General features: G+C 45.4%; 1 protein-coding gene across 3 annotated transcripts in view; it reads left to right on the top strand.

Moving 5' to 3' along the window:
* LOC8039973 (putative phospholipase B-like 2) overlaps nt 1-20,896 on the top strand; it is a 91,084-nt gene that overhangs the window by 48,916 nt on the left and 21,272 nt on the right. For all 3 annotated transcript variants that reach the window (XM_040213540.1, XM_040213536.1, XM_040213546.1), the window contains exons 4-9: nt 2,648-2,745; nt 13,442-13,662; nt 16,141-16,232; nt 16,991-17,151; nt 20,144-20,236; nt 20,311-20,382. In XM_040213540.1, coding sequence (XP_040069474.1) covers nt 2,648-2,745; nt 13,442-13,662; nt 16,141-16,232; nt 16,991-17,151; nt 20,144-20,236; nt 20,311-20,382 — 737 coding nt within the window. The remainder of the gene's footprint in view (nt 1-2,647; nt 2,746-13,441; nt 13,663-16,140; nt 16,233-16,990; nt 17,152-20,143; nt 20,237-20,310; nt 20,383-20,896) is intronic.

The raw sequence follows: 20,896 nt of genomic DNA, 5'->3' as shown, positions 1-20,896 counted from the left end.
ACGCGCAAGAGCTTGCTTCGTTTTAAGCATAGTATTATGAGTGAACCACTGAAAGGATACGGCTTAAATCTAGTTCTTTGGAACATCTAGCAATACATTTCAAGGCTTTTTATTTCCCTGGTGAGGGCATTCAGAACGAGAGCTTTCTAAAAACAAAATATGACGGGGCAAAATAGCTGCCGTTGAAATATGACTTTGCTTGAGTCTCGGGCAACGTCTCCATGTTTAGCCTTCCTGGACGCTGAGTGAATGCGCCACAGGTTTCTGCTGTGGGAGCTTTTGTCGAAAAATGTTCTACTTGTCACCCATACACGAATGACGCTAGATTTTGCGGCATCTGTGATTGTCCTGGGCCTTTCATTACACACTGGTAGGTTTCAGCGTCTGTACGGCTACAAAACGACTCAAATTTCGCAAATAAAAGACGGGCCGTCAATTCCTCCCTTCGTGAAATATCAGACGCTTACAATTCAAGCTCGCGTTTGAGTTTGTGGCCCGCGGGACGCGATTTCGAGCAGAAAACCAACTTTTTCTTTCAGTTCCGTTGTGCAAATGCCTCATCGTAGCAGACGAACTCTCGTCGTCTGCTCTCGCTCCTCGCCTGGGCGAGGCATGACGGGATTGTCGGCGCTAGAGAGCCCAAAGACGACGTACAGCGAGCGGCGTGAACGCTCGCCTCCCCGCGCTGTCTCGTGCTCTCGTGCACCGCCTAGGGATCGCGGGGGATTTTTCGTCAAAAGTTGCAAAGTTGAGCGCGCGCAGGGAGGAGGAAACTTTGCGGCGTTCTTTTGGTCACTCTCCCCGCTACGTCAAAAAGCGAAGAATGTTTTTCTCCACGAGTTTAGCTACCATGGCGTCGGCAAGATGCGCTGCTTGCAATCGTCTATACTTTGGGTTTTTGTAATACTCTCTGGAAGCAAAAAAAGAAAAGAAAAAGAATTAGCCGACAACAAATGCTGTTGTAGCTGTGTAAGTCAGAAGAGCTCGTGCCTCCGCGCTTTCACCCGCTACCGAACAAAAAAAAAAAAAAGAAAAGAAAAAAAGCGTTTGTAACAAAATAAAACAAAACAGGAGTGTTCAGAGCATAACAGAAGTATATTTTGTTCCAAACGCTCTTGTTACCGCACCCTCAACGTCATCACTCCAAGACTTCGCCGTGAAATGTCGGAGCTATCGCTCTCACTACTGTGGATATGGTGCGTAAAACGTTTCTCCGACTGCTGTGTTTACCGCGCATAAAAAATTGGTCCCTCGATTTCCGCCTGATGACGTCATAGAGACGTCGCGCTGTCGTCATTCGCGATCCTGGCGGCGTTCCAACAGCTGTGATGTATGTGGCAAACATACACCACAGGGTGCAGGTTGCTCTCCAGTGTGGAAGTTCACGGAAGCTTCATCAGCCAGAAGTAGGGACATGACGAGGGCGACACTCGTGTTCCCTTGAGCTACTCGCAGCTCCCCGTTAGCATTTCTACGACCAACTGCCAGGGTCGTGACATGCAACAGCATAACACTTCGGCTTGTGTGATGTCATTTGTTGCGACTTCGGGACTTCTTTGATGTATGGGAAGCATAGGACACTAAACACACCAGTGAAAGGCGCGCTCCAGGCACCATACTTGGAATTAACACATGATTGTAAAAATTGTTTTTCTGCACCACGCGCGTTTTTTGCCATATGCTCCAATTTGTGCCTTAATTTGTTTGTCAAATAAAATTGAGAATGAGAAACCTACCTTGCAATTGGCGCCACGGGTTCAACATGTGTCATTTCGTGTTTTTGAAGTGTGAGTCGGTAAATATAAAGGGTTTCCAGTTTTAGGTTTCTTATCGTTTGTGGGCCACTCGAAATAAATTAAAGAAGGAATTAATAGCTTAAACAAATCTTGGAATTTTGTGAGTTAGGTTGGTACTACAAAGCCGATATATATATATATATATACACGTGCTACATGCTAATTCCATTGATATAGATAGATTAGTTTCGTTTGCGGAGGTACTTCCCATTTCTGTCTGTTTCGGAACGGGCCAGAATACGTTGGATTTTGAAAAACACTGCATAGGTAACCAAAATTGTCCAAACTCAAACGCCTCCTTAAAGAAAAACTAAATACATTTTGTAATGATTTTACACAACATACCACTAACCGAAACGTAAGAATGTCCCAACTCAGCCTTTGTTTTATAAAAACGCTCGAAGGTCGTTGAAACTAGATTGAAGAGGAAGAATATCCTTGAAACCATGTAGCAGCTGCTAAGGTTTAGCAAAAATTTTTTGAATTCTTTAGGTTTGAAGAAGCGGAACAAAACGTCAGTATATAGTGCTAGGCTTACAGAAGGTCTCTGAATATGTGGAAGTTTTAAATTTTCGAAAACTGCTGAAGGAATCGGACCAAGACTAAAAAGAAGAAAGCAGAACAGACGAAGAACTTAATTTGTTTTTTAGCCTGCGTACGTATTTTGGTAACTCTATTACTTGCGTAAAGAAAAACAAATTAGGAATCAGTAAGCTATTTTTTTTAATCAAAATATTGATTTCCAGTTATATTTGGTAGGACCACATTTTCTCCTACCCGAAAATTTTATTCGATAGCAAACGAAGAATACAGTCTTTTTGAAAAAAAATTATTTTCTTTCCAATCGACAGGTTCATTTGCAGATGAAGCAGCTTGCTGGCTTGAGTGATCAGTTCGAGAACAAGACCCTGATCGCATCGAACGAGTACTTGGACATCACCAGAGCTCTGTAAGATGAAAACATTTCTCGCATATTAATTGTGAACAGCAACCGCACAACTGGGCATATAGAGATTATGATGCAAGTCAGGTCGCTCAGAACACTCAATATTTTTCAGTTATAAGATTTCTCTCAAAACGCCCAATCATTCAACATGCTTAAGAAAAAGGGCGCTTGTGTTGTGTTTCTTTTGTTTTTGCTAATAATATGCTCTTTCGATTATTACAAATAATTAATTTCATTCGATTATGTGTTGATTGAACACAAATTGAACCGAAAGAGGAGAGACCGTGTCCAGAGGTCGGCATTTTAGGTCGCCCTCACTCACCCTCACCCTCACAGCCACACTCACCTAAGCCCCTCACTCACCCTCACCCTCACAGCTACACTCACCTTCAGCCCCTCACTCATCCTCACCCTCACAGGCACACTCACCTTCAGCCCTTCACTCACCCTCACTGAACCTCACGGCCCTCACGCACTCACCGCCCTCACGGCCCTCACGCCCCTCACGGCCCTCACGGCCCTCACGCCCATCACTCACTCATGGCCCTCACGCCACTCACCGCCCTCACGCCACTCACCGCCCTCACCGCCCTCACCGCCCTCACCGCCCTCACGTCCCTCACGGCCCTCACGGCCCTCACGCACTCATAGCCCTCACCGCCCTCACGGCCCTCACCGCCCTCACCGCCCTCACGGCCCTCACGCCACTCATAGCCCTCACGCCACTCAGCGCCCTCACCGCCCTCACGGCCGTCACCGCCCTCACGCCACTCACCGCCCTCACGCCCCTCACCGTCCTTGCGGCCCTCACAACCCTCACGCCCCTCACGCACTCATGGCCCTCACACCACTCAGGCCAGCTTCAGATGGGGCAATTTCGCCCAGAAACTTTACGTCGCAACACCAGCAACACGGGCCGCCCGCGATCACACGCAGCAACCAATTGCTGCAATTTGCTATCGTCATCATAAAATTTTATTTTTCTTGCACTATTTAGACACAATTGCTCGTTATAAACGTGTTGTTATGCATTTAAATCTTGTTAAGAATACCAATGCACCTTTCTGAAACAGTTTATTTCCAAAAAGCAATCGATTTCAAACCAGAACCAAGTCTTTTGGTGTCAACATCACCGGCACGAGGTATCACGTGAAAATTTCGCGTCCCTGATTGGATGCAGCCGCTTCAAACGTATTCGAATTGCTCCGAGTTGCTTGCATATTTCGAGCCGGACAAGATCTCAGCAATTCGTGTCGATCCAGGGAAAGCTAGAGAACCCGCCATTTACACCAAAATTGCTGAGAAAGATGCTCGATCTGAAGGGTGCCTCACGCACTCGCCGCCCTCACACACTCATGGCCCTCACACACCTGATGCACTCACTGCCCTCACGGCCCTCACGCCTCTCATGTCACTGCCCTCACGCACTCATGCCCTCAGACCCCTCACGCACTCACCGCCCTCACACCACTCACGCACTCATGGCCCTCACGCCACTCACCGCCCTCATGGCCCTCATGGCCCTCATGGCCCTCATGGCCCTCACGGCCCTCACGGCCCTCACGGCCCTCACGGCCCTCACGGCCCTCACGGCCCTCAACGCCCTCAACGCCCTCAACGCCCTCACGGCCCTCAACGCCCTCAACGACCTCAACGCCCTCACCACCCTCACCACCCTCACCACCCTCACCACCCTCACCACCCTCACTCACCCTCACTCACCCTCACTCACCCTCACTCACCCTCACTCACCCTCACTCACCCTCACACTCATGAATTTTCCTGGTTCAGAAACTCACTCACCCTCACCTAACCTGTGAAGATCAGGGTGAGTGAGGGCCCTCATGAGTGAGGTGTGCCGAGGTATGCTCGTGTCTCACCTCTTCGCTTCATTCAGTTGTTGCCTCCTGATGCGGCACATTACCCACACGCATACCGTAATATGAGTGATGTCGGGTCTCGGAACCGATATTCTAGGCTGAAAAGTGTGTAACGCTTTGTGGAACTTGATTAATGGCGCATTCCCACTGGAAGCGGATCCGCGTTCGCGAGGCGGTTGCGGATGCGGTTCGCGAGCGACCCCGTTCAGACACACCAAGAGGCGGTTGGCGGTTTCTCGGCGATCATCGCGTGATCCTTTGAGACTTGCGTTTGGCAACCCTGTTTTACAATCCAAAATCCACTTTAATTCAAGAGCCAAAGCCAAACTTTTGCTATTTTGGCACTCCGAATATTTTTCTCCGGGATGTTCGCACGCATCACGAGTTCAGGCAGCGAAAAAAGAAGCATGGACCGGCAAAACTCGCCTGTGATGCCCTCGACTTCGCCCACAAGCAAAGCCCAGCTAGGCGCGCCATGCTGACTCAGAACAGGATGCCCCCGACCTTTTCTTCGAAGTGGACCCTTCCCGCATGAATAGCTGACCTTGTTTTCCAGAAAGAGGGCCAGTTTTCCCCGCTCGTTGTTGTTCGCTATTATCATTTTCGAAGTTCGTGAGCGGTGGGGTGGACCCTGGTGTGGGGGAATGTGTTCGGTGCAAGCCGGTCATGGCTTCATTGGTGGCGGACTCTCCTCTCGTCACTCGCACGTCGATAGAGTCTTCTTTGTTTGACATTAAGCTCAAATAAACACCGTATGGATTACCTCTGCATTGTCTCGTACGTGCACTTTATTCCTTGAGTAGGTTCCCTTCGTTTATTTTATTAGTTGTAAACGTTACAGGTCCAGCTGGTGGAGGTACCCTGCCCCCTCCGCGGTAGTGCGATGGCTACGCAATCAAGCTTACGACGTCTCTATCGGCCTTCGTGGTGGCCATGCACGGTGTCGAAAGCTTTCACGCGACTATCCTAGTGGGTAAAAAAGCTGACATTTCGGTTCGATCAGGAGCGGGTTCCGACGTTCTACAGGCAAAGATTAACAAGGCAGTGAGCTTGGGCTGTGCACCCGGAATAATAAACAAACTCTTACCCGAACCAATTCACCGGTGCGAGGCCCGTTACAATTACGAGTCAATTCTGTTCGCGGCGGATTCAAGTGACGGACGTGAACATCAAGTTTCTCCGTTGATTTGTCGAAAGCTAAGACTACAGCGCTAGGACTACAGCGTCTTGGACGCCTCACCAGCGACAGGTGCCGTCTATTTTCGAAAGTCACTGACGTCACGTCAGCGTCGCGTTGTGATTGGTTGCCGCTTTGCGGTTTGTGAAAGCGGTTGTGAGAAATCGGTCCCGAAGCGGTTGGCAAAAACACGCTCCAACCGCTCGATCTTAGCCGCTTTGCGGTTGAGAACGCGCGGATCCGCTTCGCGAACTCGGATCCGCTTCCAGTGTGAACGCGCCATTACAGTGCCTGCTTTCAAAAGTTGCTCAGCGTGAAACACATGACGTCTTCATCTGGGTTTATCCTCATTATGAGTTTAGGACTCCCACAGGGAGAGAGTATATCAATGATGTAGTTCCTTTTAAGGCTTCAAGCGTTTTGAGGGATTTCAATAAGGTGTTGTAAGAGAGGCAGTACAGTGGCCAAAAAAGTTAGTCTAGGTATCTGTCGTGTGTCTCGCGCACGATGAAGGAAGTGATAGTCAACCAAGTAGTTCCCAGCAGAACCACCCCCAGCCTTTATTCCGCGCGCGTATATATCGCCAACCGCCGTACCATTGATAAGCGGAGAGCGAGGCGAGTCACGTACGCAGGTCAGATAGTGAATGACAATCAGTGATGGTACAGCAATATGATGATGATGCGGTCAGGATGACACCACATTTCCCCTTTTTTTTCCTATTAAGGCAACAGTCGAACTATATTGCCCTCAAAAACAAATAGTGGAACACACAAAAACAAACTTAGTAATGCTAGCTACACCCATAAAATTGCGGCCTTTTCACGGGTCGACCAAAACGAGTGACGTACGTGCCCTGTGTACCGCTGTCTTCTTGAGCTGCTGAGTCAGAATTGAGCGCGGAAGGCTCTGTCAAATTCGCCTCGTTTTCTGGCTCTCCATTTTCCCCTTCCCCGGAATCCTGCGGAAATTCATAGAGGGAACCCCTTGTTTTGTGTGCTGGTTCCTTATATAGTACCAGGCCTCTGCGGTTCCTCTCTAGCTCTGCTCCTCTTTCTGTTTGCACCATACAAGACCTTGGCCGGGAGGCTGGTCTCGAGAAACCGTAGCCCGGACTCGACAGTCCTTCACCCACACTTGGTCTCCAGGTAGCAACCATGGAAGTGGCCTGGCCGCATGGCGGTGGTCGTAGTTGCGCCCAGACTTGTACCGTCCGCATTACAAGTAATCAAATTACTTGTAATCAATTACTTTTTGGAGTAATTTTGTCAACAGTTGATTACTTTTATTAGGCAGTAATGACAAGAGTAATCTGATTACTTTTTGAAGTAATAAAATTACTTGTAACCGTTACAATTTGTCCACGGGACACCCCCCCCCCCTTTTCCCTCCGGCAAACGCCTTTGTTTTTATGAAATGACAAAAATAAAATTTTCTTCTTTTGTTTCGAACGAAAAAAAGAAAGATTTTTTGAGGAGCTGTAGGAAACGAGGTCAATCTTTTTCTATGTACAGTTTGTGTAAAATGTCCGCTTTTTTTTTTTTTTGCTTTTTTTTCGAGCTGGGACTGGGAAGCCCCAGGGAAGCCACAGTGCATGGCCAAGGCCATTCAGGGCGAAGTTTGAGGAAGCAGAATGTAACTTTGTGAGTCCTTCGTTCAAACTAGCCCCCTCACGCACACACACACAGAAATAAAAAAAAATAAAAAAAATCCGGCTTAGGGTGCCTACTTGCAGCCCGTAGGAGAACCAGAACCAAAGAATGCCAAAGGGGATGCAAAATATAACAAAGGCAGTTGAAATATTTCCCATTTCTCCTACGTGGTTTTTGTGACAAGCAATGTTTCGAGGTGAGAAGTGGTCGGGGCGATCTCTTCCGCTAATAGATACTACACATGATCCGTTTCAAATCCTGGAGTTGCTGCTCTTTTGTATAACATGCGAGCTCATACACATGTGAATAATAAAATGAGCGACGCAAACTTTGAGCGATAAACCTTGCTCAAGCTTAACAAGATCTAGAACCCCCTCCGCTGCTCCTCCCCCCCCCCCCCCCCCCCCACACACACACACACTGGCGAACGCCCAAATCATTAAACGTCTTCAAACGAATTCTATCCTTGTGTCCACATGGAGAAGGTGCAACGACCACGAAGAGGGAGCCAGTTTTTCTTCTTCAATACTTGTGAAAATGTGAAATATAGGTTGGAAGTAGTTCATTATTATGAGCGCTAAAGATATGTCTTCACACACTAAAGTAATCGGAAAAGTAACGATTACTTCTTTAAGTAGTGTCCAATTACTTTTGCCGTCGAGTAATCAAGTAATCTAATCGAATACTTTTTACCCAAGAGTAATAGTAATTGTAATCGATTACTTTTTTTTAGTGGCCTGTACAAGACTGGTTGCGCCTTTGTCACGGAACGCCTTATCCTTACTTCTGGGGCTCGCAAGGCCGCTTGCGGTGCACGGCGTCAACTCTTTAGGGTGCACAGGTAGCGTAGAGCGCAGGCGTCTGCCCATGAGCAATTCCGATGGGCTTTTTCCGAGAGGGCCTGGGGTGCTTCTGTAAGCCAGAAGTGCCAAGTATGGATCCGCCGATTTCTCTAGCAGCCTTTTCACTGTCTGAACTGTGTGTTCCGCTTCTCCATTAGATTGCGGGTACCGAGGGCTCGTCGTCACGTGACAGAACTGGTAGCTTTCTGAGAAAGCCTTGTACTTTGTAGATATAAATTGAGTACCATTATCAGTTACAAGAAGCTCTGGAATACCATGTCTGGCGAAAAAACTTCTCAATTGCACAATGTCAGCGGCAGACGTCGTTGACGACGGTAGCGCGAGCTCAGGGAAACGTGAAAAATAGTCAACCACAACGAGGTACTCCTCGTTGTGGTTGACCCCCCTAAAATAAAAAAAAGGTCTGCACCTAGCTTTTGCCACGGCAGAGCGGGGGTTTCCAAAGACAGGATCGGTTCCGCTCTTTGAACACGGAGCTTTGCACATTGCAGGCCGTTGTTCACCACAGACGCCAGCTCCGAGCTGAGACCGGGCCACCAAACCGACTCGCGAGCTCTAGCGCGATATTTGACAATACGCTGATGACCTGCATGCAATGAAGCCACAACTTCCTTTCTGAGCTTTTGAGGAATCACAAGGCGAGACTTATACATTAGCACGCCATCACAAATAGTAAGGTTCGCTCTTTCTGACCAATAAGGCCTTAACCAACTGCTCTAACTGTGAAGCGTGGCCAACCATTGCGACAGTAAAGCAAAAGTTGTTGGCATGAGGTGTCCTGCTCTTATGCCAACCTTATTTTGTCGAGGTGCGCCGACAATTTCAATTCACTGACGCAGCCGGCTCCAAAACTAGAAACGTCCTCAGATGACAGTTCCCCAAAACAAAATCGGTTTCTTTGCGGGGCGCCCGAGAGAGGGTGTCCGCAGTAACAATCTGCTTTCCGCGTACGTAACAGATTGAGAAAGAAAAACACATGAGCCTTAAGCGAAATTTTTGTACTCTCGGCGGAAGCACATCTACCGGCGATTTCCCAAGAAGCGTCACCAGAGGCTTGTGATCAGTTTCAAACTGAAAGTCAAGACCCTTCAGATAATATTACAACCGTTCTGCTGCCCACGTCAATGCCAGCGCTTCTTTTTCTATTTGAGCATACCGCTGTTCGGTTTGCGTTAATGAACGAGAAAGGTATACAACTGGCCGTCTTTGACCGTCTGGCTGCACCTGCGCCAATACAGCGCCGATCCCAAACGGTGATGCATCGGCTGATACTACAGTGGGAAGCCTCGGATTAAATTTCGCAGCACAATCGGCCGAAGAAATAACCTCCTTCAATGAATCGAAAGATTTTTGCTGCGACCCGCCCCAGCACCAATATTTATCCTTCAACAGCAACTCCCGCAGTGGTGCATATGTTTCAGCGAGATTCGGCGCGAACCTCGCCAAGTAATTAACCATGCCCAAAAATCTACGTATGTCTGCACCTGACGAAGGTATGGCCATTCCTGTTATGGCCTGTACCTTTCTGGGGTCTGGTCTGATACCCGAGTCACCAACAACGTAGCCCAAAAACGCCGCTTCGCGAACCGCAAACGAGCACTTAGCCCGGTTAAGGGTGACGCCGGCAATGTTTAACCGTTCGAGAACGGCGCGCAATCTGTCATTATGCTCAGTCTTTGTGGCTCCAAAAATTAAAATGTCGTCCATCATGTTTGCTACACCCGGAAGCCCGTCCAAGACTTCGCCCATTCGCTTTTGAAAATACCCTGGTGCCGAGCCGAATCCAAACGGTAACCGCCGGAAGCAATAGCGGCCATACGGGGTGATGAATGTTGTTAACGTCTGGCTTTCCCTTGCCAACTTTATCTGGTGAAACCCAGAGTTAGCGTCCAGCTTCGAAAAATACGTAGCTCCCGCCAACTGGCCCAAAGTATCGTCCACTGTTGGCAAGACAAAGTGTTCGCGCAGTACACTCTTATTCAACTGCCAGACAATGCCCCAAGACCAGAGAAAAGCTGGTGGTACCTTTGCTCATTATTTTTATCTTCAAGCACATCTACAAATTTCACCACACCGAGCGCCTCTATGGCGGGAAGACCTAACAAAATTGAATGTGCCGATTCTACGACATACAGAGTCTGTCGTTTGGTTTTGCTCTTCCAAAAAATGTCAGATTCAAACGTGCCTTTCAAGCGAAGGCGCTCATTTCCTTCTCTAGTCAGCTGTGCCGACGAGGGCGTTAACTTAGGCAGTGCTCCTGGGAAGCTGGGCGGAACAACTGACACTCCTGCCCCAGAGTCTACTTTCGCGGACACCGGCACGCCGTTAATGGACACTTGAACAAACCTAGCTTTCCAAGCGCCAACTGATCCTACAAAATAGGTAAGTTGGTCCCATTCGAGCGAAGAAACGCCTACCTTCGGCTTCTCAACCTTGTTACGGCACACCGCAGCAAAATGTCCTCTGGAGTTGCAGTGGTGGCAACGCGCAGAGCGCGCCGGGCACTGAGTCTTGAGGTGGTTCGAACGTCCGCAATACGGGCAGAGCTGGTGGTGCTGCTCGGAGAGCCGCCACTGCTGCTGCTGCTGAAGTGAAGGCAGCCGACTGTGCATGTTGCCGGGTGCTCCAGTGCGTCCACTCCGCTGGCCCACGGCGTCGACTTCCCCCGAGGTCGCTGCATCTGAGTGTGGACGCAGCTCCTGCTGCTGGCGACGAACAGTCTCCTTGAGGCGGGCCTTGGCCGGTGCCGACTCGAGAGTGAGGCTGGCATCGATTTGGAGGGTTTCGGATAACTTTGCATCGGCAAGTCCCACGACGAACCGGTCACGGATCATACGGTCTCTGAACTGTGCGAAGTCGCAGCGGTCAGCGAGCACATGGAGGTCGCTAAAAAACTGGTCGACGCTCTCCCCGCTCTCTTGCTTGCGACGATGGAAACAGGCACTTTCGTAAACCACGTTCTTCGTGGCTACGAAGTGGCCGTCGAACTTCTTCCTTACTGTATCGTAACTTTGAGACTGCGTTTCCGAGAGGCCAAACGTCTGGAAGTTTTTCCTGGCCTACCTTCCCATGGTATACAGCCGCGTCCGTACCTGGGCTTCCTCCGACCTCTCGTTGAGACCCACGGCGTAGCGGAAATCGTCGAATTCTTGAATCCACTCCGGCCATTCTGAAGTCCGGTCGAAATTGAATTGTTTGGGCGGAGGAACTGCCAGAGGAGGGACCGCTGGAGGCACTTCCATCTTGCAAACCGAGTGCAAGACGAGGGCCGCCAAAACAACACGGGCGAGAAGCATCATCCTACTTCTGACACCACGTCGTGTGTCTCGCGGCAGGATGAAGGAAGTGATAGCCAACCAAGTAGTTCCCAGCAGAACCACCCCCAGCCTTTATTCCGCGCGCGTATATATCGCCAACCGCCGTAGCACTGATAAGCGGAGAGCGAGGCGAGTCACGTATGTAGGTCAGATAGTGAATGACAGTCAGTGATATGGTACAGCAATATGATGATGATGCGGTCAGGATGACACCAAAGTATCACTGTTCATTTACGACCAAGCAAAATAATAGATAACTATGCTCGTCAGCAAAGTACAATAGACCGTTAGAAAAAAAAATAAAGCTGGGCTATGGATTCATTAAACTTCGACTTAATGAATGATTGATTTAACGCTATCAAAATTATTAACTGGTAATTAGTTTGAACTTTAAACCGGGTAAACAAAACGAAACTAGTTTAGAATTTTTATTTCCTTTCCGTCGCGCATTTTTTTTTTCTAGCACGCAAATACTACACAAGAATCTCACAAATAAGAACATTAGTCATGGTTAAGGCCGGGCTGGTTCCAGCAAGAAAGCCCTGTCCAATTTACGAAAAATTGATCAAGTTTTCTTGGCATCCGCCGTGAGCGCGACCTACAACTAGTCCAGCGCAGAGAGCGCGCTCCTCAAAGACGGCAGGTTTCCGGCAGTTAGAGATTCGCCAGGAGGTACAAAATCCCGTAGCTTTCCTTTTATTAACCTGTCTGCGCACCCAGTCAGGGGTAAATCTGTGTGGGTTTAGTGCCTTTTCCCTCGCTCCTGTGACGTCGACGGCCGCCAATCAGAGGCGCTCAAGGCGACGACTTGATTTACTTTTTTCAAAATCCTTCAGTGAAGTCTGTCCGCCCACATCATTAATCCTCTCAAAACAACCTGCTTCCTAAATGGGCCAGCACTCCTCGTGCCTCTCAATGGCGATGGGTCATGGTGTCGACTGGCTAGCGGAAAAACCTGGTTCTGTCTTAATCGTTTCAAGGACGACGTGTGGAACGGCGAAATGCAGTGGGGATCTCGGTGTTTTTCCGGTTGCGAAGAGCATCGGTTACTAAAAAATGATGTTTTTCCTGGGTCAACGTCTCTCGAGAACCTGTATAGTGCCACAAGGATTGTGAAACAGCAAGAAACTCGATCGCTCATAGTCATGTAGGAGAATTCCAGAAAACTCTGTCTACTCTGCCTTCGCCTGAAGAATAATAACGTTGGTGTATCTTACGACTGTATTCACCTGCGCATGTTTATCCCCAGCAGAAAATGCAGATCGTGGCGTTTGGTACTAAAAAAAACCCATGAAATAAAAAATGTTTCTCATGCCCCTATGTCGCTATATGCCTGGCATTAACGCGAGCGATTAATCGATCAATCATTTGATTAAAATGTGTCGCTTAATCTGAATAAAACTTTAATTGATGCTCAGCCCTAAAAAAATTCAGTTATCTTATCCGCAAGTGTAACTTTAAGCTTGAAAGTTGATGTAACGTTATACCATTTACGGGGCGAGTCACGAAAGCAAATTCTTTATTTGACAGGACCTCTTAACAGTACGTAATTAAAGATGTTGGACATCAGTAGTTTTCATTGTATGTTAACCAAATAAAAACCTGTGTCGAATTTTTTTATAGTAGCATGATTTATGAATTCACAAGCGCAACATTTTTTCTACACACTTGAAATATGGTTCTGGTGCATTTTACCGACCGGATCACAGTGTGCGTTGCGAATATATTTGGGAGCGGCGGGGACCGATTACAAGTCGGATTTCTCATCTATTTGTAAGGGAAACACCGAATAACGTTCGGTAACTTTCAGGTTCCTCAACATTGAAGGAGACTTGCTTGACCTGGAAAAAGTGTTAAAAAGAGTACCTGACGAGTACAGCATGGACCAGACACCCGCTTGCTCAGCGCTCATCAAAGTGTTGGCTGACAATGACGACATCCTGTTTGCTCACAACACGTGGTTTGGGTACCGAAAAATGCTCAGGATAGAAAAGAAGTACACGTTTCCCTGGCAGCTCACATCGAAATCGAGTAAGTGCTACGCCCCTCTTACACGAGCCTGATACTTATTTGCCCACTATAATCACACGCAAAGGAATTTCTGTTTGTTTTTCAAGATACGGCTCTTTCTGCCTCGTCACCTGGCGGATTTCGCTTTTAAGTGGCGGAGAACTGCGAAGGGTTTCATTGTTTATAAGGAGAGTCAAAATTTAGAATAGTTTTTTTTTTTGTGCTAGGGGGTCGATTTTTTATATGAAAGAAAATTTTTGAAACATCATCAACCGATTGCAGGTTGGGCTTGCTTGCAGATGTCTCTCCTACAAGAAGGGATCATTCACCCGCCGGTGGTAGCACGGAAAGCAGGAAAATCTAAGACTGGTTTAGGCTTTCGGCGTCAGTGGCTCTAACTTTTGCCAATGACAAACGTGGCATATGTCATGACGCGGTGGCACAACGTTTGATATGTATTATGAACAGATACGCGGTGTGCGTCTGCTGGCCTTATAGCCATGTCAACTCGATACTTACTACTTCCATGCGGATTTCAGTCCTCTACTGCCGCATTTTCTTTCTCTTTCGTGGAAGCGAATACTTCAGTATTTGAATCGCCTCTAGCTCGTATATTACCAATGTATAATTTTGGCTTTTATTCTTCGATTGGGGTGCCGGATCTCGAGTTGCCACTTCTGACCCTTCCCACCAACCCAAGTTTCTTTGTAAACAACTTTGTTGGAACCGTAGAAGCTTTTTTTTAAACTCGAGAATGAAGTTTACATAAGGACGCCGAGTATTAGGTTTTACGCGTTCATTTCACTCTCAGTGACGAATCGCAGACTTCATTTTTAGGTAGAGATATGTTTCGGACCTTTGATTCGTCTAGCTCCTTTTCTAGATCACAGGAAGCTGCTTCCCGAGATTTCTGCTGGAAGTAAATGCGAGGACATTCTTGTAGTTTTTACAACGCGAAACGTACCGCACCAAATGGTAAAGGAAGCGTCATTATAACAACAGAAATAACAGCACGATGCTACCGAAGAGTGAATACTTTTCCTAATCACCCAAGCACGAAAAAGAGTGTTGGGAACCGAGTTCCCAATACTATTACAAGCTCGCCTTCACGCGCTCGCCTCCCGTCTATTGAATGAGTCGAAGTGGGTAAACAAGACAGAGCGCGGAGGAATGCATGTAAATGCGAAGTGCGATTTGTTTTTGATTTTTGCTTCAGAACAGTTACTGCTGGAGATGCAAACGGGTGCTGAGCATTTTAATACGTACCCGACATTCTCTTTGATGATTAATTCATTCGTCAATACGGGTTTGCGTTCCATAATACCGAGGGTTTGAAGGTATTTTTGTTTCTCCTGCTGCCCTTAAGAATTAAAGCAACCCGCATGAATATAAAAACAAGCAGTATTAATATGGCATGGCAGCATCTTTCACTTCCCACTCACCCTTTTAAAGCCACCCAGTTGTTTAATTATAATAGGAAGCCTTGGCATATGAAGCGTCACAAAATGGTAGCGATATAACTTACGTCGAAATCCTATTAAATCTAGATTTCTTTTAAATGGGACTAAACTTGTGTAAATATTACAATAATAAAAATGCACAGAAAAATACTGCAATACTTATTAATTACCACGACCACGAAACGAAAAGTCCCGTTCCCTTACTAGTGGCACTGCTTTGTCAGCAAGGTGCATCCGATTCAACTCTCCAATATTCGTTACTTTCAAATTTAGGCTGCACATTGTTCTAAGGATGTCATATAAACTTAAGACTATATACCCTTGTCGGCTATAAACATCTCAGGCAGTTTGACGCTTCGAATCAAATTGGCTGCTCCTCCTGGTTCCACCATGTTAAAACGATCAGAATAAATTTAGTCGGTCTCGGCCTGGTAGTGATTTTTTTCATGCATTGCCCTACAACCATTCATTGTAAGACGTGAGTTTCTCCCTCCCCGAAAATCTTAAATAAGGATTCTCAACTTTCTCTAGCTTAGGAACGATACTATGAATAATCTATAATGTTATAATGCAAAGAATTATAGTGTCAAGACCACCGTGGTGCAAAGCAATCATCGTTTACAAAATGTTGAGGCAGCTCGCCAAAATTGAGCCAAACACTTTTCCTGAATAAATATATATTCACTGAAAAGTTTAAGTCCACGCTAGCAGCTCCCCTTACTGCGTGTAGACTAGTAAGAAATCTTATAATGTAACGTCATTTTCTGGCCTGATTCCCCCATAAAGACTTGTTTTTTTTCGTTTTTGGTCAGTGATTTAAACCGCGTAGCTTATAATCTACTCTCCAGACCAGCAATTAAAGGATAATTACTGATATTCATCAACTTTACTGTATAACACTATTTTTATACTCGTAATTTATATGCATCAGTTTTCCAGTTAATTAGGCAGGTTAGTGTCCGCTAACTTGTTATTTTCTGCAGCACCAAAAATAACTTGACAGGTATGCGGTGTAGTATGATGCCTATTTTTTCTCCAGGTGATACCATCCCTGGGCACACCATCAGCATGTCTTCATACCCTGGAAAATTGGTTTCTCTTGACGACTTTTATCTCGCCTCAACTGGCCTGGTAAGTGTGCCTGCAAGGAGCAATCACGTATAAAAAAAATCTAAATTATTTTTTTTTCTACCATTGTATCGCGTGGGAAGGGCCACATGCAACCTCCATGTGCAACGGCATTATTTAGCGTGCAACAAATAAAGACAAGTGCTCATCAGGTGCGCCAAGCCAACACAACTGAAGCCAGCTTTCCTAGATCTGTTCCAATAGATACACATATCAATAAACTTGTTCACGTTTGAGGATGGAATTGCAAAGTTTTGAAGTTAATGATTAACCTATTGTACTAATCGGAGTTTCGGCCTCTGCAAATTTGTAGTTATTATTTGTATAATATTCTTGCCGACCGGTTTCTTCAAATAAGATTTAACTTACAACCCCGTGAAAAGTGTTTGAAAACGCTCAAATTCGAATCTTGCCCTCTTAAGCTTACTTTCGCCCCCAACGCAGTATGAAAAAAGATGGCTCTTGAAAAGACCATGAAGAGTAAATCTCTCGATAAAATTATAGCTATCAATAATAGTTGCAAACATAAAAATAGTCGTGCTAAATCATTGGGGGTATAGTAAAACATTATATATGATGAGTTGTTGCCTTCATATCTGATTTCTCTTCACAAACTTGCTTTATATATGAATTCCGTAGTACAAACCTTCTTGTACTACTTCATGCAGTATGTTGGCAGAACTGCATAAATATGTGCATCTACCACTCTACAACCTCCTTTTTTATATGTTGACGTGGCAAATCATACACTGCCCGTTTAGGCAATCACGGAAACCACAATAGAAAACAGCAATGACAGTCTCTGGAACTTGGTGAGGCCAGACAGCGCTCCCCTCACATGGGTTAGAGGCATGGTTGCCACCCGCCTTGCTGTCACCAGTCCCCAATGGGTCGACTATTTTGGAAAATTGAACAGTGGCACGTAAGTAAACTCTGGGTTTGCCTATGTGAAAGGTCGATCACATTTCATAATAATAGTTACGACTCTGATCTTCTTCCCACTGCATTCTTAAATAAGAATATGTCGCATGAGTGGCTTTGGCATTTTGAGTTTTATCTTCCCCATATGTTTTATACCAAAAATGATATGCATTTTGCTTTGAGGCTTTTCCACTAACTGAGACAAGAAAATATCGATCTGTCCATACTACAGAGTGCGTAGTAGTGTTCCAACGCACACGGCAGGCATTTTAATATACCAGATTCAAATAAACCCACCGTCCCAGTTATTTTTTTCTTTGCTTGCTAAAAAATCTTTTTTTTTTTTAATTTTCTGGGTTTTATGAAGCGCCAGTTTATCTTGTCTGTTCTTGTGCGTTCTTGATAAAATATAACCGTACACAGCGCTTGTATCAAAAAAGTGGTATCAAACTGATTCAAGTCAATCGCCCTTGCATCGCTGAGGTAGGATTGGTTGCCTTATTTTAATTTCAGTCAGAATTTGGCACGATTAATTATTTAATTTTAGTTTCAACGTCCATCCACTGAGCATGTAGAATCAAACATAATACTGTATAAACCGAAATATAGCTGTACCTTACTATGAATGTTGCCCCGGTATTGCTCTGTAGCCCATAGTTACCAATTATAAATATTTGCAACAGAAATGGAGCCTAAATAAAAAGAGCATACGTGATTTGCACTTTGATGCTTGGCGTAAAGTTAATTTTCTCAAAATGTTCCTGCAGATGTCAATTATCAGTGTGAATGTGATTATATTTTTTTTCACCATTATCAGTGATTTGATCCTTGCTCGCGTTTGAGGAAAGTCTCCTCACGGGCGCTGCTCAGAGAAAGGTTGTCCTATGCTTCGGTTTAGAGAGTGCATGTCATTTCACTCCCCTCTAAGTATTCGAACCATGCAAATTATCATAACCAACTACAAAGAGCAGAAATGTATAAGCCGAATGTTGCCAGTTTAGTCATTTTTAGAGCGCAGCTCTTAGATGCCCGTTTCCGGTTTGAGCGGCGTCGGCGTCGTCTTGACCGCGCGCGTTGCATTATCGGACGTTTCCCCACTAATGTCAGCGGGGAAACTTAATTGGTGTTCGAATCATGTGACTTCAATTTCATGGCTAAATTTACCGGGGTTACTTAAAACGCTAAACTTGGCGGAGAATTCGTCCCGCTAATTTTAACGGGGAAACTTAACTCACTATATTTAGCAGGAAACTTTTCGTAAATTTCCCCCAAAACGTAGCGGAGAACTTTTCGCTAATTTTAGCGGGAAATTAAGCAACAATTTCCCGCTAACTGCAAGGGGAGGAGGAGAGGAGGAGGGGAAGGTAAGGAGAGGGAGGAAGGGAGGGGTGTACCCAACCCCCCGCACCCTCCCCTCCTCTTCCTCAAGAGCTGCGCTCTAATTTCGCATTACAGAGAATTGCAAAAGTCTCATTTTTTTAAACTAAATTTAGCGAGTTTCCGAGTTGTTTCTTGGGAGAAATTACCATTTGGCAGGCGGCAGGATTTTTAGCGATTTTCGAGCTACGTTTGCCTATAAAGATTTCATTTATAAGTCATAAATATAGCGTAATTCTTCTCGTCAGTTTGAGTTATGAGGTCGTCATTTTGCTTACTCTCAAGAAATTTGTTCTGAATTAGAATAACTTTTGCGACATTACTGCGATATTACAGTGATAAAAAATTTGAAAAATGGGTTTAACAGATTTTGGGAGATTGCATGAACTCGCTTTCCAAGTCTGATAGATGGAATGAAAACTGTACACTATATCCGAAAGAATTTAGAAAACATGGTGGTTATAGTTTTCAAAATTTTCAGACTTGCTACTGGAAGTTGCAAGCGAAGTTTAAGGACTCAGATACATCTAGTAAAACTAAAGGTTGCTTAATCTTTAATTTCGGCGAATTTTTTTTCTTTTTTCTAAGAGGTGGTGAGTGTTAGATGAGTGCCGTTATCACCACGTATTGATCAGGATCGGCGGACATTAGATTATTTAATATTCATCGTTGAGGGTATGCTAATAAGCTAAAATCACTCACTTAACTTTTTAATTTTCTTATTTTTACGGCCATGTTGCAATTGCAGTATTCACGGAAGTTGCTAATATAGGCCAGCCCCACTGAAAGAGATGGCAAAATTTAAGTGGTTTACAAATATTGTTTGATACATTTTAAAGTTTTACCGGGATTTAAAAAAATGCGCGTAAAAAGTTCGCTGTAAGCCTTGCTGTAATGATGCTTAGAAGAAAGACGTAGTTGTTTCACTCATGTCGTCACTATCTGGGCAGCGTGTCATTCGTGGGTATGGAGACGACAAAAGTTATTGTATTATTGAAACTGCTACGTTACTCTTGTAACCGTCATTCTAAGCAAGGCTAGCGGCGCACCTCTTGCGCACAAGTTTTAAATCGTGATAAGCGTGTGAAAAGTTAGCAATTAATATATCAGGCAAAACATCGCATGTTCGCAACTTCTTTTTTCTGAATAATACTCCCTCGAGAACGAACGCTTCTCAGGGACTTTTATTGTTTATTTTGTACAGCTCGCTTGAACCTTGGATTAATTGCATTAACATCACATAACCTTAAAAACGCAGACCGTTGAACTTTGTTGGTTTTAGGCAGGTAGCAGCTGAAAAACCTGTTCGCTCTACTGACGTCTAACTCCGGGACAGCTCAGTTGGTAGAGCGCTCCACTGGAGTTGGAAAAGCTTCTGGTTAGATAACAGGACTAGGCAGAATACTTTCAGCGCTCACCAGTCACCTAGATGTGTTTGGAATTTTGTGTTTTTTATTTGTCTCTTTTGTTCCACTTCCCAGTGCGTATTTTCATTTTTTTTTAGGAATTGTGCTTTAAAAGTTAATCATTTTTTGTTGTTATTAACCCCTGCAAATAGTTTATGCAACTAATATCAATTGTGTCTTTCACCCTAACTGTTTTTGTTCACCCCTTAGATACAATAATCAGTGGATGGTGTTGGACTACAAACTCTTTGCTCCAGGGTCTGCCATCGGAAAAAATACCCTCTGGATCCTCGAACAGATGCCGTACGTTCAAAATAATCTCGAACAAAGAAGCGTTGTGGCCGAACGCGCACTGTTTTTTTTTTTTTTTTTTCCAGGAATATCACGAAGGCTAAAGATGTGAGCGCATATCTTCAAAATCAAAAGTACTGGGGAAGCTACAATGTGGCGTGAGTATATTTTCATCGTCTAAATTGTCGTGTATCACTTAGTTAAGAGAGCCTATAGTTATCAACTTTAGGCAGTCAAAGTTATCAACTTGATATCGCTGGGAATCCTGTCGAGTCTTTGTGGTGTCGGGGGAGGCTGCCCGATAACACAGATTTTTTTGTATGGGTAGTTTATATACCGCCAAATGCTGATTCTTCTAGCGTAAACACCCTCAAAGAACTGGTTTCTGGTATTTCGAATGGGTGTGTGGTGTTCGGTGGTGCCTTTAATCTGCCCGACATAACTTGGAGTAAGGAAGACTGTGCCTGTATAACAATGAATCGACTGAATGCAGATATGAAGTCATGATTTACAGTTTGGGGTTCGCCCAACATGTCCTTATACGAACGCGTGGACTAAGATACTTCACGTTTTTCTGTGCAATCATCCTGACATGTATAGACGTGTCGATGTCATGTCCGGTATAAGCGATTATGATGCTGCATTCGTGACGCCTGGTTTAAAAAATCACGA

This window comes from Ixodes scapularis, unplaced genomic scaffold (assembly GCF_016920785.2).
Source record: "Ixodes scapularis isolate PalLabHiFi unplaced genomic scaffold, ASM1692078v2 PGA_scaffold1__304_contigs__length_218370807, whole genome shotgun sequence".
NCBI classification, from domain to species: Eukaryota; Metazoa; Arthropoda; class Arachnida; order Ixodida; family Ixodidae; genus Ixodes; species Ixodes scapularis.
The sequence above is the reverse complement of the archived record's forward strand: the minus strand, read 5'-3'. Positions and strand labels throughout refer to the sequence as shown.